This window comes from Thunnus maccoyii, chromosome 20 (genome assembly GCF_910596095.1).
Source record: "Thunnus maccoyii chromosome 20, fThuMac1.1, whole genome shotgun sequence".
NCBI classification, from domain to species: domain Eukaryota; kingdom Metazoa; phylum Chordata; class Actinopteri; order Scombriformes; family Scombridae; genus Thunnus; species Thunnus maccoyii.
The window spans coordinates 11,707,480-11,730,299 of NC_056552.1; the positions used below are offsets into that span (position 1 = coordinate 11,707,480).

Sequence of the window (22,820 nt, forward strand, 5' to 3'; positions counted from 1 at the left end):
TCATTTTCTCTTCACCCCATATGGGTGCATTGTTGCACAGCTTATGTGCGAAGCGACTCAATATGCTATTGATTTTCTTAGAACTTTCTCTTATCTGGCCTTTTCTGTTTTCCAAAGATCTCATCTTCGCATTAATGACTCTATTTATTCTCATCTCTTCTCAGCTCATATGACTGCCTGTTGGATGATCCCTTTGAACACAAGTGGCCCAAACTTCCCGAGCTACCTGGAATAAATTATTCCATGGACGAGCAGTGCCGCTTTGATTTTGGTGTTGGTTATAAAATGTGCACTGCTGTAAGTTCTTCACACCTGTGTAATTCCCAGAATATTGATTTGAGTTATTTATTTATACCCTTTGAGTCAGCAGAAATCCTGAGGTTCTTTTACATAGAAACATATTTATTACATGACTGACGAAACTCCCGATGTTCCCAGTTACAAGGGATAACAATATAATAGATATACAGTAGATACATATAATAACACATTAAAGACAAATCATTAAAAATTATGGTCTCAACACATCAGATTCCTTGGAAATACTGCATCAAGGTTCTTTTGAGAGATACTAAAGCACATGCTCCTGTAGAAAGACTCTGGCTCCCATGGGAGCTTAAAAAATGAAAACATCTTAAAGTTAGCTGGGAGAAATGGACCTGTGATGTGCAGCAAGGGTGGATTTTCACCCTGTATGGTTTCCTACAGCATGAAAAAACTGAATTGATTAGTTTGTATACTCATCTACATCTCCAAAAGAATAACTGAAGCTTAAATTTGTTGTTCCTCATTTAGTTTCGAACCTACGACCCCTGCAAGCAACTGTGGTGCAGTCACCCTGACAACCAGTACTTCTGTAAGACCAAAAAAGGTCCTCCGGTGGATGGAACAGAGTGTGCACCAGGAAAGGTAGGAAACGCATCCAAATCAACTTTTAATTATATTAGTTTTGTGCAATAAATGGAGCTCTCAGAAAAGATAAAGTAGAGATTAAATGGTTTTAAAGTAGTTTACTGTCATTTGTCTGAACTTTTTTTTTTTTTTTTACTTTTTTTCTTCTTTTCTGTCTTTTATTCCTTGTCATATTTTAGTGGTGCTTCAAGGGCCATTGCATCTGGAGATCCAGCCAGCAGCCTCAGGGTCATGATGGGAGTTGGGGCTCATGGTCAAAGTTTGGCTCTTGCTCCAGAACGTGTGGAGGTGGAATTCGTTCCCGCAATAGACAGTGCAACAACCCACCGTGAGTGCTGTGGCAGCGAGGAAACTGATTCTTAGTGGCAAAAAAAAAGGAAAAAAAAGTGAAAAAGAAAACACATGGAAACAAAAGCAGCTACTTGTTCAGTGGCCAAATATTTTATATGATCTGTGTGTTCATCCAACAGATGATGACATACTGTAAACGTGTGAATGCAAAGCTGGCTAGCAGGGCTGGTTTTTGATCCAGCACTGGCTTTGCAGAAACTTGACCTCAAAGAGTTCAACAGTATGAGCTACTGTACAGTATGTCTCTATGTTTGCTTAATTTGGCATTTTTTTCTAGTTATTTAGTTGACTTCTACTGGATTTAATGATCTATGGTGTACTGCAGGCACAAAATTATACCATTAAACCAGTTGGATGTGCACAGTTATAGAGAATAGAAACACTGATGCACCGTGTTTGGAAATGGTGAAGACATTATTATCATTATAGGGCTGTATCATGAGCATTACACTACCAGACTTTTCAGTTTAGGATCGCTCTGTTTAATATTTATTTTTTGCCCATATTGGAGTTGTGACATCACATCCTGTTTTTGGGCTTGAGTGCGGGGCAGTTTTGTTGAGCAGAAGGCTAATGTGACTGTACCTTTAGTAAGAGGACAACAGGTGTATTTAATAGCATCAAAGGCTGAATTTCACTCAGGTGATCCAGTTAGAGGTACTGCTACAGTGTACTTGACTGTATATTACATAAAATGTCTAGACAGGTTTTGTGTATGTGGTGTCTTCACACTGATAAAGTGAAGTACACTCAAAGTATAGAAAGTAGTCAGTATGCAGAATAAAATGGAGGAGCTGCTCACAGCTGGAAAAAATTAAAAACCCACAACCAGCTCAGGAAACAAATAATAACTATCACATTTTTGGAAAAACATTCTGCTTTATATTTGTGAAGTTTTAACTGGCAGGTTTTCTAAAGTTGCTTTATGATTGACATGTGATGGTACATGTATCTCAACATTTCCTGGTAGTATAGAATGGGTAAACATGTTGAAGACAATAAACAGTATACTGTAAAGATCAGTATATAGTGTGGGGGAAATGGGACACAGTTACTGACACAGTCACAAAATTAAGCATTAAAAAGTTTGTATGAAAACCAAAAACTTAATTTTTTAGTGTGCTGTTGATGGACATTATTACCCGGGAAATGGAGGAACCACTCACAGCTGCAAAAAATTAAAACACATTGTGAATGGTGGAGAGACAGTTCCGTCTTTGAAAAACATTTTGTTTTCTCTTGAGTAAATTTTAGTAAATCTATCACCACATGTTTTATATTTTCCATTTGCACAAATCAGTTAAGTTCATTAATTTCCAGTATACAAACTGAAAAAACAACTTTTTAGACAATTAGTATATTTTCATACCATGTACAATTAGTATGTAGTCTGGAACTGGGACACATCTTTGGTACTGGGCCTGCTGGCTTACTGGGACACTCAAAAGGAATGAAGCCATCGTTAATGGTATTAATTACATCTGAGCTTTTCCTGTTATAACAAGACAAAATATCTGGCCTGAGAAATGTTAAATAATGTTATTAAAACCTGCCCAGCGTGTCACTATTGTGCCAAATGAAGTAAGTTTTTAAGTAACTACAAGCCTGTAAAATCAGCTGCTCAAACTTGTGGTAGATGAAACCTTTTTCAACATGTTTTATGTCAATTTCAGCATCTTATACAGTACATATTAAATACAGTTTTACTTGTTAACATTTATTTTTTCTTTCTTGAGGTTCCAGCTTAAAGAAACTAAATACATTAAGTAAGAGGAGCTTTAGTAATATACTTAATGGTGTCCAAAAGTAGTATTTGTATTAAATAGATTTCCATCAAAACCTACTGGATTTACACCTAGAAAACAGCCTTTATAGAAAAAATTTTGTTTTTGTTTTTTATCAGGCCTGCCTATGGTGGTCGAGATTGCCCCGGGTCTGCTTTTGACTACCAGATGTGCAACACAGAGGAGTGTGCAGGTCCTTATGAGGACTTCCGTGCTCAGCAGTGCGTCCAGAGGAGCAACAAATACCACAACAACATCAAGCACACCTGGCTACCGTATGAGCATCCAGATGGTAAGTCTGTAAAGAGCAAAGCAAAGTCTCTTTCAAGAGGGGAGCTTAAAAGTTTCTTGCAGATCAACAAGTGAACAGATTACATTTGCAGGAGCAGCTGCTCACATGTATATACATTCAGGTGGGTGTTATCTGTCCTCTGTGTCCTGCTGATGTCTTAATCAGATTCTGAAGGTACTTGGATGAACCAAGGCGCGTGTGTATGTGTGTGTGTGTGTGTGTGTGTGTGTGTGTGTGTGCGTTGGTGGATGGGTGGGTGTTTTTGTGTTTTCAGAGGGCCGTAAGTGTGAGCTGAGCTGTAAGTCAAAGGAAACAGGGGAGGTGGTTTTCATGAACCAGGTGATGCATGATGGGACCCGCTGCAGCTACACAGACCCCTTCAGTGTGTGCGCTCGAGGAGAGTGTCTGGTAGGTCTCAACGGTGGTAGCTTCAGAAAAATGTGATTAATTCTCCTGATTTTAAATATCACATTATATTCTTTCTCTGCAGATTCTCTTTTTCTGTCAGGTGATGAATGTATCACACATAATTGTGTGCAGGTAGACTGGCATTTTGTAGATGAAAAAAAACCAAAACATATACAAACTTAAAAGAACATTACACCAATTTAAAATCGTCTCACTTACAATGATTAAAAAATAAATAAATAAATAAATAAATAAATAAAATATTCCTCCTTGTCAAAACCTGGTGCCACCATTATCCACAATACAATTCGCCCGCCGACAGTTCAGTCAGAGATTGCGGTGTGTTATGCTAACTGCAGCTAAGCAGAAACGAGCAGCAACAGAGGTCTGGTAACCTCACTTCTTTCTAACTCTACACCTCCAGATTTTTTCCATTTCCGACCTTGTAGTCTTCTGCCCCAAGTGACGTTTCCTCTGGAACCACAAAAGGCTTCATACAACTTTTTTCACATATGCAGTTGTACTCCCTAAGATAACAACAAAAAGTTACAAATGAAAAGTTATATGACCTTTTTTAAAGTTCTGCTTCTTTTTAGATGATTTTAAAACACAACAAAATAAAGATGATATCCATGTGAAATATTTTTAGTTAGTAAGTTTTATGCCAGAGATCAGCACCCATATGCAGCGGAGTTCCCCTGAGCAATATCCAAACTGAGCTCCTTGTCAGGTGATATTTATCATCTGACAAGGAGCTCAGTTTGGATATTCCTCAGGGGCACTCTACTGAGCTGAGCTTGGAAACGTCATTTTCCCAGAGTACCTTAACCTCCACTAGAGTGTATTTTGATGTTGAAAATAGTGCCCTTAGGAAGAATTATGAAGACGTTTGACAACTAGACTGTAAATACTGTAATTGTAAAGGAAATACAGCACTCTGTTCTAACACAAACACACGTAGTCATTATTTTGTCTCAGTCTTCAAATTGGCAATAAGGAAGGTTGAGACTTTTATTGTTGCAGGCCAGCCGCTCAGTGTTTTGGCTACATTCCTGTTATGTCTGAGTGTGTTATCATCAGCGCTGATGAAGGCTTCGCGCTGAAATGAGTCCATTTCTGTCCACAACAAAAAAAACATAAGAAGATGGATCAGTGAGTGCCGGTGTTTTGTTTTGTTTGTTTCATCTTTACCACAAACATGCACCCGATACTCTCCTGAGATTTGGAGCTGTGTGCACCGCTGCTTTGTACCATGTCTGAATGTGTTTCCAATGTGCATCGTTTTAAAGCAGGCAGCAGGGGCTCTAACCAGATAATATATAATCCCATGGCGTCATTTTCCCAGAGGAGTAATCTCAGTCTGTATAGAAGTCAGCGTTCCCCTGAGTTGATTGACTGTCTCTGTCCTTCCTACTTCACAGCATGTGGGCTGCGACAAGGAGGTCGGTTCATACAAGCAAGAGGACAAATGCGGAGTGTGCGAGGGGGACAACTCCCACTGTCGCACCGTGAAGCTCACTCTCACCAAGACGCCCAAAAAGAACGGTAATGATCAACTGTGTGGACAGGCCAGCGCTGAAATTAGCAACTTTGCCTCAGCTGAGTCATTATATGAGATAACTGTCATCGTTTAAGCTCAAAATCACTAATTCAGAGGTCTTCCCAATCTTCTGTGTCTGACCACAGCCTCTATCCCACACTATCATCAAACAAAGGACTAAACTTTTTGTCTCCATGTCTTGATTCAGAAATAAATGGCTGTTATTACAGCCCAGAATAAGTGCCTGCTGTTTAAGGCTCCCAGCTGTATCATGCTGTGTCTCTTTGTCTTGTTAGGGATGCTGAAAATGTTCGACATCCCAATAGGAGCTCGCCACATTGTTATCGAAGAGAACGAGACCTCCCCTCATATAATTGGTAAGTGTGTCTTACCTTCTTGTCCAACTGTGGAGCACATTATGCTATCGGTGCTAAGTAGCAGAATTGGTTTGTGTGTAGAAGAAGCAAACACAAGACCAATTTTACCAAATGTTACAAAACCTTGATGTTTTCTCACATTACTGTAGCTGCGGGGTTATTTACCTTGTGAGAATAGTTGAATATTGACTGTTGACTGTTACAGACACAGAATAAAAGTTCATCAAGTTCAACTTCTTTATGCAATAAAGCAGCACATTAAAGAGTCAGTTCACCAAAAACAGACACATAAAAATAAACAGATTTGCTTTTATTTGTCCAGATTCTGAGACTATTTGAATACAATGGACCTGAATGGAAATATCTTGTGGATTAAAAAAACTGAAAAAATTTAACTGCAACAAATGTTTTCAGTAACTTTGAGCCTTATGCAAGAACCACTCATACTAACAGACTTATTCTTAAGTGGCACAAATGAGTGATTTAAGGAAACTTGTCACATTCATCAATTTTTTGTACTCAGAATTTTATCTTAGATACGAACAAAATTCACAAGTCTGTCTTTCTTCAGAGTGGAAAAAGACACTTATTTGACTTAAAAATCATAAACTAAAATGAAGTAACTGTACGAGACTTAATACAAAATTAATATTCTGTTCACCATATCAGTGTGATGGCTATCACCCAACAATGTGACATCACCATCTGTATAATATTCTATCATTGGCTGTCACACCCTCTTGACTACTCACTATTTACTGTAGGTCATGGACTGCTTTGTTATTTTTCAGCATATTTCTGTCATGTAACAGATGATATATCATCAACAGCTGTTCTATCAATATTTTCTAATTGTTTCGCTTCTAACACCATTTCTGATAAATTTGTTATGTTTTCTGTCAGCTGCTGATTTCTGACAGCAGGCACTGTGGTGTGAAATTGTTTGTCTTCATTTTACCCTTGGGTAACTTTGTAAATTAAACTTGGGAATGAAGTTATGCTAATGATCTTTTCTGTGAAAAGATGGCATTCATCAGGTTAAAACGAGCGGCTTACGACGTGTTTATACAGTTAAGAGGGTTCGGGGAAAACAAGAGAGATTTAGGATAAGAATGAAAATGTTCTTGCATAAGGCCTGTTGACTCTCTGTCGCAATGGAGATGCTGGTGTGAATCCAAGCTGACTACAGCTGCTGTCCTGTATGAAGGAGAAAACTACAAACCTTTTAGATCCACATTTCAAGTTTAAAGAGCATATTTCATATTGAAAAAGTAGATTTTTTTGTGGAGTATTGCTTTAAGAGATTAAAAGGAATGTGATTAAGGCGCAGGATACAAGGCTTTACATAATTAACATACGTGTAGCCACAGGCATGCTTCCTGTGGGGTTTCATGTTACAGACTTTGCACAGAAATGTTCTCAAAAACACACTTTCATCCAGATCAGTTTCAGGTAAGGTTTCTGGGGAGAAATGTCTGCAGATGTCAGTTATGGCCTGTGCTTCGTGCTAGTGTTTTCTCATTCAGTTTGAAAATGTTTCATCCAGTATGCCCGAGGCTAAGAGTTGTCTTATATTCTATCTGCTTGACAAACTAACAAACATCAATTTTGGAATTTTCCGGAGGAGCCTGAAGTCTGTACTATTTGTCCTTGGGGAATATTATGGGTGTCAGTGCAATTAACACTGCTGATGAGTCACAGGTTCTATTGTGATAATGTGAATGAAAAATATTTTTTTATTTAAGCAACATTGCCGCACTAATGACTTTCAATTGGAGCTGAATGTGGCTGAGTAGGTGGAACACAATGCACTCATGACAGCTTTATCTGTACAGTAAATTCAATTTGCATTACAAAGTGGTGTGTCAAAAGTAATGAGACTGGAGCTCTAAAATGTCTTTAGGTATAAGAAGGTGTGACAGACTCGTATCTTCCAGCTTACAATAGTTCTCTGTGCGACTGTAGAGGGTGAGTCAGGAAACTCTCCCTCTTCTGTTTTACTTTCTGGCTTTTATTAGCTCATGGGAAGAAGAGATGACACACAACTTGGAGGATTTACTGCTGTCTGGCCACAATGCCAGACATCTCAAAATACATACTGACACGTTCCCTGCTCAAAGGAAACTCTCAGAATTCTTTGGCAAGGGAGGGTTGATCCCAAATATCTGTTCAATTTTTCAGACTTTTAATGAATGAAAAAGTTTTTTGCTACTAAAAACAATGTGATGGGCATGTATTCCTTCTTACCAAACATGCATAATATATGTTTTTTTTCTCCTCACTGACAGCTGTGAAGAATCAAGTTACTGGAAACTTCATATTGAATGCAAAAAGTGAAGAAGCTGAGTCAAAGACCTTCATCGAAAACGGTTTACAGTGGGAGTATTCTATCGATGGTGAGAAGGAGACGCTAAAAACACCTGGTCCTCTGCACGAAGGCATTGTAGTGCTGGTGAGTGAGGATGGAAGTGGATAATTGCTTTTTTTCATTATTTATAGTACCGAGTTTTCTAATGAAGTCTCCTCTGTTGCAGGTCGTTCCCCAGGAAGAAGACGCAAAGATCAGCTTAACATATAAGTATATTATACATGAGGACCTGTTACCGCTCATTACCAACAACAATGTGCTTCTGGCTGAACTGGACACTTATGAGTGGGCATTGAAGAGCTGGTCTCAGTGCTCTAAACCCTGTGGGGGAGGTCAGTGAGTGTGTATATGTAAAATAAATAGCAAACAATGTGTTCAGATGACAGCAAAAGATGCATCTAGTCTGGTGTTTTTTTCACCTTGTTGTTGTTGTTGAATGCTTGAAATTATTATTCAGTTATTATCATCATTTTTTTTCGAATGACAGAAAATTAATTGACGACAATTTTGATTATCGATTAATGATTTATGTCATTTATTGATTAAGTTGATTTGTGGGAATCTGGGATTATAAGATAAATAATTGATGAATAAAATAAATATAATAGACTAGACTAATCAATAGTGAAAATAATCTTAAATTGTAGCCCTTGATGAAATACATGAGACTGGCAATGACATACCAGCAGTCAAGATCTATGGATTGCAGAAAGAGCAACGATATGAATGAATTTTTTAACAACTTTTTATTGAAAATTAACATATTTTTAAACAAATAAACAAAAAAATCCAGTCCAACCATACACCCCCACCCAAAAAAACAAAACAAAAAAACTATAATAAAACAAAGAGATTTCCAAAAACAGAAAATTCAAAAAGATCCAGAGGGGGTTAAGGAGTATTATCCACATTGTTGACGTGATAAATAATGTCCTGCTGAAAGTTCAATAGTTGAAGTCTTTGGTCTGTGTAGTCTGGCTGCGGACAGATCCATCATGATGACATCTTGAAAGAACTGTAATCACTTTTTTAATGGAAAGATTGTGTGACAGAATCCATCTTTGATCAAGTAGTTTCTCCGCTGCTGTTAGTGTTAGTGTGCTGTGCTCTATTCAAGTCACATCCAAGTCATCAATCAACAACAACAACTTAGGATACAAAGGAATAAGTTTCTTTGTCAGCATAGATAGGATGCACACTGCTGTTTTCCAGAACATATATACAGGAAGACACTCCCAATTCATATGTTTATAAGTGCCAATAGCCCCCCTGGGAACATAGATCACAGTTTGCACTTAAGGTGGAGTCCAGATTTGTCTATTTAATGTAATTTATGCTATATGTCTGTATTTCCATCCTTCAGGCATACAGTACACAAAATATGGATGCAGGAGGAAAAGTGACAGCCGTTTAGTGCATCGCAACTTTTGTGAAACTAGCAAAAAGCCTAAACCCATCCGCAAACGCTGCAATGTTCAAGAGTGCAGCCAACCTTTGTAAGTGACTTTCAACTACTATACATATCGTATATCCATGTATTTATATTTCAATAACTAATGCAGCATTAAAAGTGGTAATAATGGCTTTGCTTCCATACTGTTTGTCATCCTGTCATGTTGTATGCATTTTAGACGGAATAAGTACTATGAGAAATAAATGTAATTGAAATGTGTCATGGAAAGCCTTTTCAAAGAGCCTGCTGTACTTACAGGTGGGTGATGGAAGAGTGGAGTCCCTGTAGTAAGACGTGCGGGAAGCTCGGCTACCAGACCAGGGTGGTGCAATGCATGCAGGCGCTCCACAATGGCACCAACAGGCCCGTCCACAGCAAACACTGCACCGAGGATCGTCCGGAGACGAGGAGAGCCTGTAACCACACCACATGCCCTGCCCAGTGGAGGACAGGGGCGTGGTCTCAGGTGAGCCGGAGGGGGACCTGGGTCTGTATTTATACAAAAGAATCACACTTACGAATAGAGCCAACTTTCACTATAATTCTTGTTGTTTTTGTGTTAAATCCTTACTATCTCCAGTAAAAATTAACACCTGAAATTAAAATAATTCTGCATTTGCTTCATTTTTGTGATTTTACCTTTTCTTATTTCTCCGCTTTGAGGGACACTTGTGTCTTCTTTCAGCAGAAAACACAACATTTGGGTGCATAAAGTCAGAGTGAAGATCTATATCTATATATTCTTATTTATGCCAAGCCATTAAAATACAGAAGGATTTTAATATGTTTGTAGGGTTGTTCATATTCTGGCATAAATGAAAACTGACATAAACATGAATTACAAAAAGGACTGTTGTCACTGTAGCAATGCCACTTTTAGGGCAAACCTGCCCACTCATCATGTCAACACTGATGTATCTTGTCATGAACATGTCATGGCTGCCTTCATGATCAAAAACAAATGAACTGTTAAGATATAACTGTCATATGTGGGTGGATCATGACAGTGGTTGTCAAGAGCTCTGACAACTCTCAAACCTAACTGCAGTGATAGAGATTGGGAGCTTAATAAATATGACTGTAATAACAGTTTAATAAGTTTCATATACCTTTAACATATGTTCGTATATTTGTGTTGTTTGTACGGTAGTGCTCGGTGACCTGTGGCGAAGGGATTCAGCAAAGGCAGGTGGTTTGCAAGGAAAGCGACAACACCATTGGAGAGTGTGAGGGCAAGAAGCCGGAAACAGTCCTCATTTGCAAACTAAGTTCTTGTCCAGGTAAGATCCAAATATATGTCATTAGAGACCAGAATTTACCAGTTTACCAGTTAGTTTGCTGCTTGTCTTACATATTCTGTTAGAGGGAAACTGCCTCTGCATGAACAGAGTCATATTTCTTTTCTTCTTTCTAAAAACCTGTGGATGTTTTATGTCTGCTGCATCATGCATAATCATCTGACAGCAGATTTAAGCAAGGACGAATAAGGGCATCTCATAGTATATGATTTTCTTCTGGCTCAGAAGTATTAAACTCAACATGTGGTTTGGTCATCTTACATAATAATTGCCTCATGAACATGAGAAGTATTTAGCCAGTGCCAAGAGCTAGAATTGCAAATTTATCATATTTAAGAGTTAAAGAACAGTGGAAGAATCAAATCAAAATTGGCACAACAGGCCCAAATTGGCAAAAACATTTTCCCCTCACCCTGGGATTCTATTAACATAAATATATGATAGACTATATAATGTATTTTTTGGTTTGTATGATGGATCACACCAGCTGTTCTAACTGCATGGCCCTTAAGTTATTTGTGGGATAAAGAACATCTTTCAGCTTCTATGTCAAAACATTTCTGCACTAATGCTCTCCTACAGCCTTTCTCATACTGCTTCCTCTTCAAAGAACCAGGAGCTATCAATTTTTTCTGTTTCCCTGAGTGGGCAGAGAGCGGAAAATGGTGTGGTTTTTGTCAAAAACATGAAGAAGAAGTCCAGGTTGGGCCCTGTGTTCTGTAAATAGCACCAGGCTTTATTATAGGTTTCTAACAACACAGCTTTATTTTCTTTTGGAGGTTGTCAAGAGCTTTTCTTGGGTCTTGTGGCTTCTGCTTAAAGTCCCATTTAGGGATGTTTACCAAAGTTTTAGCAACATTTTGTCCTGTCTTTGCTATTGTATTCAGGACAGCCAGTGTCTTCTCTCACCATTGAAACCATGGAAAATTCTACAATAACAGATGAAGCTGTACAACAAAGGGTTCCTGAAAACCCTGTCCTCAAAATCTCTTCAAGTAAGTCAGTGTCATTTTTCTCAAAGATCTATCACTTTGATCTGAACTTGAATGTGTACAGTAGAAATCTTTTTTTTTTTTTCAATTTTGCTCTTAGTGACGTTCTCTCTCCTGTTATTACTAGATGAGCCATGCCTGAGGGATAAATCGATTTTCTGTCAAATGGAGGTTCTTGCCCGTTATTGTTCCATCCCTGGATATAATAAGCTTTGTTGTGAGTCTTGCAACAAGAAAGAAAGCCTTGCCACACATGCTCCTGACCTCCCAAACACCCCAGAGGCCTCGGTTGAACCTGAGACCTCTGTTTCTTCTCACTCTGCATCACCCAAGGTTCCTCTACCCACTACGACCCAGAACCCACCACAAACCACTAAAGCCATCAGCAGACGACCTCGCTCCACTGCCCAGGCGCCAACCACCGCCGCTGCTGAAGCCTCGGCATCCACGGGTGCTGCTCTGCCCCAGGGTCCCACCGCCGACTCAGACCCAGGGCCTCTTCTACCTCCAGGGCCGCCACGGCCAACAGCAGACTCCAGTGGAGATGCCTCTAAAGAGCACAGTCCAAACAGCACTTTAGGCCCAGTCGCTGCCAGGTCAAGAAGGGACAATTTAGGATCCGAGAGGGACTCAAGTCACAGAACCCTGTCAGCTCAGAAATGAACAGTGAGCGATGTTGTGATCGTGCTGCTTTGTGAGACGGTCTCATACATCAGCTCATCCATTGCAGCGTCTGATAGACTCGCAGTCATGCTGCAGATATTACTTTCTTTTTTACAAAGATTTTTTTTTTCCATGCCAGTGAACTTAGACCAGACCAGTGATGGTTACCTCATCAAAACTCCAGAGCGACGCTGCATCGCTCTGTCCTCTGTGCTTCAAAGAAGAAACGGAAGAAAAAATGTTGTCAAAACGAAGGTGCTGTAAACTAAAACGACTACAAGACGTGTTCAAAATGTGATGACTGCATTGCTACATTCATGTTTTTATCTGTGTACAGTTGTGTAAGCCTGTTTTTTTTTAAGTGCATTAGAACTACTATTGAACTTGTATTGTGAACATGTGAGAAGAGGTCAAAGTCCATGATTTTGGAGGTGCATGTGTCAGCTGTGGAGTCTAGAGTGTGCCAACAGGATAATTATAGACTTTTATAATAAAAAAAAAAGCTGTTATGTATTATGAGTTATGATTTTGAATTGGATTTAAAATTTCATTTCTTCTTATTCCTTTTCTAATGTGCCTGTTACATTTCATCTAACAGTTCGTTGTCTCCTTTAGCTTCATAGCTAATGCACAGATATGAGGATATAACTCTCTGCAAGACAGCCAATAAGCTTCAAACTATTCCTTAGGTGATCATTTTATCTTTTTTTTTACTTTTCTGTGTTTAATGCATCAGTTAAATGCAAATATAATTAATAAATTTACATTGGTGATTTTAGAATTTATAAGTTTATTAATGGATTAGAACTAAAGACCAGTAAGTCAATAATTATTCAAATGGCACACCCCAGGACTCCATAGTCATTACTCCTGGCAGGGAGCTTCATGGCTTCTCTGTCCCTGGTGCTTTTTTTTTTTGTTGTTGTTGTCCAAATCCAACATACTAGTGATTCTCCTCACTGGTCAAGAATCATGATTGTTTGCAAGCCAACCCCACTGTAGCATGCCCTCAGTCTGCCTTTGTGGAAGTCAGTCACTTATGCTTTAACAACAAAGAAACAAAAAAAAAATGTAAGAAAAACACATTATGATATTTTTTGTAACTGATATATTTTTCAGATAATAATGTATATAGTGTAAATTTCAAGTTATGAAAAGAAATTAACAAGCAAGAGTAGAACGGAAGGTATGATGCAAACTGGAAAATACGGGCAACGCTGTAAGTCTACAGACTGTGGTTGGTCATACTGTTACACCATTCCTGCATTGCAGTTCATAACATCATTATGTTTATTGTATAGTTCTTGTATATACGTACGTGAATGAAAGCTTTAAATGTTAATATTTATTGAATTTTTAAGTGGTAAGGAGAACAAAGTAAAACACGTTTAAAAGAACTGAGATTCTTGTTGTTTCACTTTCCTCAATTTAGCCTCCATTTACTCTTTTTATACAGTATTTAGCTTTTCTCACAGCTTTTGTTTAGAAGTGGACCTGCAAGAGTACATGATGAAACATTTGTAATAGCTACTGTAATCGAGTGTCCTTGAATTCTTTTTTTACAGACCTCAGATCAAGACCTTGCATTCACTTATTTGTTCAGTCTGAATTGAACTGTGCTTAAATCAAGATGAGACATCTGTTATGTAGTGTTGCTATTAATGCGGTATTCACATCATTTGTATTTTGTGAAGGATGAAAATGAAACAGGCAGAATAGGCACATTCAAGCACTTTAATATTGTTTCAATCATATGCAGGGACTCATGCAGTTAGCCTTCTATCAAGAGACAAATGATGATTCCTAATCAGGAAATCCTAATGAGGTTTGAGTGGCACACTGTGACATTAATTCCTATTATGAGCCAGCTTCCTTCTGCCATGCTGACATTTGGCTGCTGACACTGGTCTGTGCCAGTTCTGCTCTGCAGAGTGTTAGAGCTGAGCGTCTCCTCCAGGCAGCCTTTCTGCTCTCGCTGAAAGGGCAGCGTTCCTCCGAGCAGCCAGACACCATCTCCCAGACTTCCCCTGCGAGCGATGACAAGGTGCTGCTGCGGTGTTGGTGTCACACAGACTTAGTCAACCCAGGGTGGCGCTCGCTGTGAGGCGTCTGCGGAGGTGTCTGGTGAAATCCAGCTGTGCTTGGGGCAAAGCCTGATTGACAATGGACTTTGGCAGCCAGCCCTGAGAACAATGTTATCTTTGTTAGAACCCTGAATTGTATTTTTGTGACTGTCAGTCTTGGTAAACAAAAGAGAGTTCTCTGTACAATAAATATGCATTGTTCATATGCAAATATGGTTTCCTATAGAAAATATGCATATGCAGGCAAATTGGTATGCAGTATTATTTTATTCAATATAATTTATTAAATAGCATTTTTCCTAATTTCCTATTTTCCTAATACATATATTTACATAAAAGTAATCTGAGAACAAAACTGTTGAAAATGGAAGGAAATTAATAATGAGAGTAAGGAAAATATTAGTTTGACAACATAATATTAACTCAAGTTTAAGAATCAGCTTAGGAAGATAGTGAGATGCAGTTGACAGCTCTGAGAGAAGCTAGTAAGTGGACCTTGATTTGACTTCATTTTTTCAAACTTTGAAAATCTCCCGCCAGAGCCATTAATTACATTTACAACTGTTTCCACATGCTGAGTTGTACTTCTCATCATGAGTAAACTGAATTTCATTAATAAAATCAATTTTGTGAAAACTTCCATTTTCAAGACAAGAATGAAGAATTTCATGTAGAAGTAAATGTAGCAGTAAATGTAGTACTGTACATCAGACATGATATATGTACATATAGACATTATACATAATTTCTATGCAGTTTGGTATAATCTGTTCCAAATGAAGCGCAAAGACAGACAGCACCTGTTAGTTGCATGCATCCACTCAACAGCAGCTACATCTGGCTCTGCAGTTTATTTACTATGATCCATCAGCTCCTCATTTATCTCATGTCATGCTGCTGTTGACTGATTGTGCTGTTTATTCTCTCCTCCACCACCCCAGCCCCCTCAGGTCTGGTTCCTTATCTCTGTCGCCAGCATACTTAATTGTGATTGTGTATTCTCTTTCTGTACCCCTTATCTCATAATTGTGTATTCCATATCACAGTGATTTGTGTCTGCTGGGCTCTGTTTTGTTAATCCTGGGAGAATATGAGCATGATGCGCCACATGTATTGAGAGCATCTTTAAGAGCAGATCCTGACCTGGAATACAAATGGCTGCAAGCATTTCAACAGCTATTATTGCAATTCCATGATGCTTGCCCCAGGTTGACACCTGCAGATCGATTGTGCGTGGTATTGTTTTCTTTTTAAAGTTAATTATTTTTTTCGCGCAGCAGAAAAGGGCCAACACAAGAAATTCACTGCTCTCCAGATAAAAGTCTGGCAAAAGTGGTGGAGACAAGAAACAATGTACAGTAATAGAAAAACACTCTGCACACTCCCATCTGTGAACACATTTGATGCAATAAATGAGTATTGCACATACTGGAGTCTGCAGCTGCTTTTCCTGTTATCATGCACAAAATGGAGAAAAAAAACAATACTCATGAATTTACCTTTACATCCATATTAAGAAGCCATGTGATGTGGCTCCTTCTTGAATTCTTGTCAAGAGGTTTTATGATGATGCAGGTTGGTCCATCCTCAGCTCTGTTCACATGCAAACACATTAGATCATTAGTATTCAACCGAGGTTTATTATGAATCATGTGCAAGTCCATAATGTATATTTTTATTTCCAAACTAGAACATCTTCAAACTGTTCTCAAATGTTGCGTTTTTATCAGTACATCAAAATTTACTGGGCTTTGATGTCATATCCATCATTGGAAGATCATTTTTATAGGCAAAACTGCAGAAATTGCAACATTTACTCAAAATATCGCTTAAATTATAATGGCTTTAAAAATGTGCTTTTGTTTCCATCTGTTATTCTATGGCTCCTGTCCTCACATTCTTCAAAATCCTCTGACATTCATCTGCAGTAATAAAACATTTTTATCTCACATGCATGAGATATGAATGTAGACTTTAAGGCCACTGATATTAGCTGGAGCTGAGCGAAAACACGCCGTTTGATTTGTTTCTGTAGAATCGAAGATGTTTTTCCATTTTGTTCTGACATTTTAACTCCTGGGTGGCTGAGATTACTCTAATCAGACATTGTACATTGTGAGAGAAAGTTTAATGAAGCTCTGAAATATATTTTAACACATGATGATTTATGCCCAGTTGAAACGGAGTTGTGTCTTGTCTGCAGATGTCTGCCTACCTCACAAAGCCTGCCTGAGGTGGGAAGGACTCCAGCTGAATTGTTGCTCCTCCAAGATAAATGCAGGACTTTTGTTTGGAACTGTGTCTAACACTCAGAAAATCTCTTTGGCCAATCAGATTTCCTGCCGTCTCTGATGAAACCTCGTGAGTGACGATCGTTTCAGGTCCGACATGCTTAAGAACCTACAACAAAGAGACACAAATAACCCATTTGGTTTGAAAACATGTCATGAACTGAATTATTTTGAGTACTTGATGAAAGGTCTAGCAGTTCAAGAATAGATAACTTGCTGCAAATATATCATGATGTCTGTGAAATGTGGCTATAAACAGAAATGTGCTAGACAACTGGACCTTCATTGAGTTAAAGAGAAGTCTTAACTGAACGTATAGTTAGGAAACCTTGTCAAAAAAGATCTTCTCTGTTTGTATAACCTGTGATATTTTTATAGGTTATAGTTTCAGAGTTGATGAAATATCCAATTATCAACAGCAGCCTTGTGTTAGTTGTTGAAAGGTCAGCGGCTCACTTTGATATGCTGGATGCTCGGGTTCCACTGGGGCATCTCCTCCAGTCTAACGAACAGGAGGTTGTAAAGTTCGTCCGGGCTGGCCTCCAGAACTGCCTCCAACCTGAAGACCTTTCTGGCCCCCGGCATCACTTTGCTACTGATCACATCCCCATTGCTCTAAAATGGTACAACAAACAAGCGGAGGTATAACACAATGGCAAGACAATGGTCACCCGGTTCAAGTTATTTCAAATGAACTTTGGAAAAAGACACTTTAAGTCAGTCAGGATGGCATTTTAATCAATGGGAAGTTACCTGTGTGATCTCGATCTTCCATCCATCTTTCTCCTCCAATATATTGAGAGCCTTCCTCATTCCTTCTTGGCCTTGTTGTATATAGAACAGCTGATCTTCTTTCGCTGGCACAGACTTTACATCTTCTGGTTTGGGCTCTGTAAAAGATTTTGTTTTGTTATTTCAACAATGATACCTTAAAATTGCATGAAACCAACAAAATAACATTGTTGTTTTTTTACCGTAATAGTTTAAACCAATAAGCTTTCTCATGTGATGTTGGATCTGTTCCGATCGCTGCAGGTGAGTGATCTCCTGGCCTATCACTGCCACCACTGTGCGTTGAAGTCCTGCATGAATGAACAGTTGAGAGAAAAAAGAAAAGAAAAACAGCTCAGAAGTTTTACTCAGAATCCAACATTTGCATGATGACTGACAATAAAGGAATAAAGAGAGAACTCCTTCCTCAAATTGTGGAGAGTGTTTACCTGCCATACTCCTCAGATGTGGGTAGGAGATTCCACAACAGAGCTTAACAACAGCAGGCAGCATATTGTCTGTCTTTGGCAGTGACAGCAAAGTAACAGAGTGTGTCTCTGGTCTTTATACGGCCTGTGAAGGACGCTTTATTGAGATAAGGGCTAATGAAGAAGATAGGACCTGTTCTGAATTCTCTTCTGAAGGCCACACATGACAAGACTTTTATTAACTTAAACAGAGCATTGGGTGCAAGGCAAAGAAGAAAATCTATCATAAGAGCTGTGATTTCTTAGTGCATTTGTGTGAATTTTAAATCACAATTTAAAAACCACATCACAATCACAAGGGAAGCAATCCTATTTTAGTTATTTAATTGTATACCATGTGTTATCTAATGAGTAATAATCATCTACTTTCTGAACAGCTCTGAATCAAAGACTATATAAAGTAGATAATGATAATCTACTTGAGAACAGACTGCTATCGGTTAATTTAGTACCTAATGATTAGTTAGTGTGCCTGGCCTGCTTTATACTGCAAAGGCACACTTATATTATATTCCATACTTATTCTTATTCTTCATCTTCTGTATAAAACTTTGGCATGTAACTAGTCTCACAGCATTGCCAGCACATACACAAAAAATACAACAAAACGTGCGCTTTGAATGGAAATGGTATGCTAAAGCAATAAGCTACAAGAGGCTGTGGTTTACAGTAATTGATAGTGTGAGTACAGTGATTGAGTGATAGAACAGCTAGCTGTTCTAAAATCATTGTAAACCATGGCCTCGCATGGCTCATTGCTTTTATAAAAGTTACTACATATACCTGGCAAGGTTTCATAAATTAAACACACAGCAACAAAAACTACAATAATTTATTGATAACAAATAATCACTTTTCCGCCAAACAATGTAGTTCTTCAGTGACATTTAGCAGAATGGTTGCCAAGCACAGACACAGTGGAATATTTCAGATTTTATAATAGGTGTCTTTTGCGCAGAATGTTCAGACCCTGAGTAATCCAGGCCTTCAAATTTTATCAAAAATCTTCAACAAATTATCATCTTACTCTCACAGCCTCCACTCTACAAGCATAACTTATACATCAAAATATAGACAAATTTGTCCTCTCCCCTCCAATGTTACTTCCATTGAAATAGGACTCATGGTTTTTTAATAAATTGCCCAAGAGGGCAGAGAGTGCCGTCTAAAAGTCTCATTGACTCCCATATTATCTAAGTTCTGAAGCTCCTTTAAAAAATGGAAATGAAGGTGATATATAACTTATCACCTTTATTACATATCATACATCAGTATTGCCAGTGAACTCTCGGGTCGCTCAAATTTAAATTTGTTTTTTGATGTGAGTTATAAGTTGTTCGATGTCTAATTTTGGCTTAAGGGCTGAAATATTTTAACGGATATGAATGTCGGTGCTTGTTTCACCCCTACCATTGGGGGGCATGATTAGACTCACAGGTCAGTCTCTGAACATTTCTCTCTTAGAGATTGAGGACAAACTCCTGCATTACAGAACCAATCCAAAGTCTTTAGGGCGGTCCTTCATATTGGGGTGGTGATATACAGTTCACTATTGAGTAGAATGGGGGGAAAGCATAATTTCCAGTAAGGTGTGTCCTTGACAAAATGTAAGGGACGTAGGTTTGTTGGCAGCTGTTCTCACTGCTATTTAAGCAGCTACCTTGCTTTTAGAAATCCCCAAACTTCGGTAGGCAGAGATCTTCAGTTGTCTGGTATCCCAAGATTAGTCTGTGGCAAATTCGATGGTAAATTCTCAGTCTACACACTGCACACACACTGCACACACACTGCACACACACACACACACACACACACACACACACAAACACACAGTGTCATTTCCGATTTTCAAAATAAAAGCTCGAGATGGTAACTTTATCATAACAGGAAAGTCAGGATGAGCCAGGATTTTCAAAACAAAAGCCTCAGAAGGTAACTGCATCTTAACAGGGAACTCAGGACAAGGCTTGTTTTTCAAAATAAAAGCCCCCAACGGTCACTGTATGTTAACAGGAAATTCGTGATGGACCTAGTTTTTTTTTCAAAATAAAAGCCCCATACAGAAATTGTATTGTCAATTGAAACTCAGGATGAGGCGGTTGTTTCAAAATAAAAGCTCTAGAAAGTAACTGTATCTTAATAGGGAGAAAGTGAGATTAAGATTTCTCTGTGTTAGTGTTAGTGTTTGTGTGCATGTGTAAGTGAAGGACCACATCCAATCCTGAATCCTGAATTCTTCCTGAAATTAGGTTTTTCAGAATATCAGGTGCTATCACAAAACCAGGTGCTAGTTTTGGGATGATGAAAAAATGTTTTGCAAAAAACATCAATTTCATGTTGGCAGAAGCATGTGTCCAATTGAAAAATCTGGGTTAAGGGCAGCAGTAAACAAGGCGCCATTACTGCAGTAGCATCTAATTTTTTACCCACTTTTGCCATGAAATATGACCAGGAGAACCTGTTACATGTTGAAAATATGGTCACTGAAAAAGGCCATTTAACACTTAATGGTCTAATGGTTTTCATATGTCAGTCACACATTTACTGGGCTGTGCTAAATAGTAAATGGACTGCACTTACAAAATACCTTTCTAGTCTTCCGACTACTAAAAGTACTTTTACACTACAAGCCACAGTCACACGCTGGAGAAGCCGGGAATTGAACTTCCAATCTCCTGATTAGTGGACGACCAGCTGTGCCTCCTGAGCCATAACTGCCTTTGTCAGCTGCTGTCAGCAGCTAAGACAAAATTCACAAGCCTCTGCAACATGACATGAATTTCATTTTAATTAATCTCCATTAGATCCTCTAGTTTACTTTCAACAGACTGACTGCATAAGACCAGTGTCTGTCTTCAGTGTGCCGTTGATCTCTTGCTTGCAAGGTTACTACTAAGTTTCATATGTTTACAGTTTTTATTAAATCATTTACATCATCTGATAACAATGCAAGAAATCATGGATTGCAAGTTTGTTTTATTATCATAAACTAGCGAGCAATACTACACAGAAGTTTCACATCCAGCCTGTAGAGGTCAGACGGAAATGTAAATGTTTTTCCCAAAGTTGTCATAACCCATTGCAAACTAGTATTATCAGACTGAAAAACAGCCACATTTACATGGGCTAATTTCATGTGTCGGAGGGGCCAACTGTAGACTGCAATCAACTCAAACATCTCTGCCTTCACTATGTGAACGCATTCATTGTACTTCTGCCACTGCAGTAATGGTGGTGTCTCTAAAGAGCACAACACAAAAATCTGCAGGTGAATTAATTTACTCTTCAGTAAATGGCTAGTGGATTCTTCTTCATTGTAGTAGGAAAAGTATAATTTTCATAATAATATCAAAAATACTACATGGCAAGTGGACCAAGGAATCTAAGGAAAACTTAATCTTGTTTCAAAACCTCACAGCTCAGGAGCTATGATGGAAAGTGTGGTGCAATCTTCTCTGGCCACAAATTTTCCGCCAAATTATTAATCTAGCTTTCAAGGTATACCGCTAACTAAACCACACAGACAGGCAAAAAATAAGTTCCTCAACAGAGGTAATCATTACAGGCAAAGACACTAAGTGGCAAAAATATATTCAGCTCATTAATTCAATTGAGACAACACTCACATATTGGTGGAAGCCAGTTGTGGAGGATGCTTGAGAGGTTGTAGGTCTTTGGGGATCAGAGGGAATTCAAGAGATTTCAGTTCATTTTGTCAGAGCCCTGAGATGTGACCATGAAAGACAGAAAAGACTGGAGCAGCTTTGTAAGGACAAGTATCACACTGATAAACCAGCAGTGAAAAGATGCCAGCCTACTAATTTTTTGTGCTGCTTCACAATGGTCTAATCAACCACCAGAGTCATAGGTTGTGGGGTAAAAATGAACAGATTGAATTATGACACATTGTATGCTGATTTAAAAAAATGATTATTTTCATTACATGGTTTTACAGGTCATTATTAATAATTATCCTCATGACCCACAGAGTCCTCAATGATAATTATGGGGTTTATATGACAGAGAAAACATACTGTAGCTGATGATTTCTGCTCACTCCATGAACAAAGGAAATCTCTGTGCACCAAGAAGGCCAAATGGTAATCAGATGTCAGAAAGGTTGTAGACCGAGATGATAAATGTCACGTAGGCTGCACCACTCACACACTTGTGCCTGCATACGACACACAAAGGAAATAAGAAGGTAGTGAGGGACGGCAGGGGATGGGTTGTTAATCCTCCAACGCTGCATTCTTGATGTTCTTTCCTTCCATCCACCTCTCAATAAAAGCCAATAACCATGTCTAAATAAAGACACAATTACGGTTTGTCATTTAATTTCATTAATTAATTTGTCTCTGTACTGACTCCTTGTGGTTAGCTGCCATGTCTTTGTGGATTCTGCTTTTTAGAGCACATAATTATAATTACTAATGTATTTGATTTTAATCCCTACACACAATAATCATTCATTCACCCATTCACTCATTCATGGTGATGAATGCGTCATCTGTACTGATCCCTTTTCCTGATGGTGTCTCTATGGATTTTCATCTCTCGACCAAATAATCATCAATGTATTTAATTTGATCTGTAGACACAATAATCACTCATTCACCCATTTTCTATTTCATTCATTCATTCATGGTGATAAATGCATCATCTGTACCGACTCCTTTTCATCGCAGTCACAAGATATCATATCTTTGTGAATTATAATTTCTAGACACAATTATTAAAATAATTTA

At 38.4% G+C, this 22,820-nt stretch overlaps 2 protein-coding genes across 3 annotated transcripts in view; one reads left to right on the top strand and one right to left on the bottom strand.

Annotated features, from left to right (window-relative positions):
* Positions 1-13,841, top strand: part of LOC121886706 (A disintegrin and metalloproteinase with thrombospondin motifs 14) — a 57,555-nt gene extending 43,714 nt beyond the window's left edge. For both annotated transcript variants that reach the window (XM_042396922.1, XM_042396923.1), the window contains exons 9-22: positions 165-297; positions 796-909; positions 1,092-1,240; positions 3,167-3,339; positions 3,614-3,747; positions 5,169-5,292; positions 5,584-5,664; positions 7,953-8,116; positions 8,199-8,364; positions 9,396-9,528; positions 9,744-9,951; positions 10,636-10,765; positions 11,671-11,778; positions 11,903-13,841. In XM_042396922.1, coding sequence (XP_042252856.1) covers positions 165-297; positions 796-909; positions 1,092-1,240; positions 3,167-3,339; positions 3,614-3,747; positions 5,169-5,292; positions 5,584-5,664; positions 7,953-8,116; positions 8,199-8,364; positions 9,396-9,528; positions 9,744-9,951; positions 10,636-10,765; positions 11,671-11,778; positions 11,903-12,438 — 2,353 coding nt within the window. In that variant the 3' untranslated portion in view covers positions 12,439-13,841. The remainder of the gene's footprint in view (positions 1-164; positions 298-795; positions 910-1,091; positions 1,241-3,166; positions 3,340-3,613; positions 3,748-5,168; positions 5,293-5,583; positions 5,665-7,952; positions 8,117-8,198; positions 8,365-9,395; positions 9,529-9,743; positions 9,952-10,635; positions 10,766-11,670; positions 11,779-11,902) is intronic.
* A 317-nt stretch (positions 13,842-14,158) lies between these two features.
* On the bottom strand, positions 14,159-18,123 carry star2 (steroidogenic acute regulatory protein 2). Its single transcript, XM_042396925.1, has 7 exons — positions 18,034-18,123; positions 17,788-17,895; positions 17,567-17,703; positions 17,270-17,428; positions 16,738-16,922; positions 16,022-16,115; positions 14,159-14,621 (listed from the first exon to the last, which is right to left on the bottom strand). Exons 1-7 carry the CDS (start codon positions 18,095-18,097, stop codon positions 14,517-14,519), a joined length of 852 nt encoding a protein of 283 aa, XP_042252859.1. The 5' UTR covers positions 18,098-18,123; the 3' UTR covers positions 14,159-14,516.
* Positions 18,124-22,820: the final 4,697 nt, after the last annotated feature.

Excerpts from the sequence above, each read along its gene's own strand:
- star2 (XM_042396925.1), bottom strand. The coding sequence starts at position 18,097 with ATGCTGCCTGCTGTTGTTAAGCTCTGTTGTGGAATCTCCTACCCACAT. Across the intron at positions 16,923-17,269 it reads CGAGCATCCAGCATATCAAA|GTTCTTAAGCATGTCGGACC; the intron begins GTGAGCCGCTGA and ends TCTTTGTTGTAG. Across the intron at positions 14,622-16,021 it reads TTCTTAATATGGATGTAAAG|GGCTGGCTGCCAAAGTCCAT; the intron begins GTAAATTCATGA and ends CATTGTTCTCAG.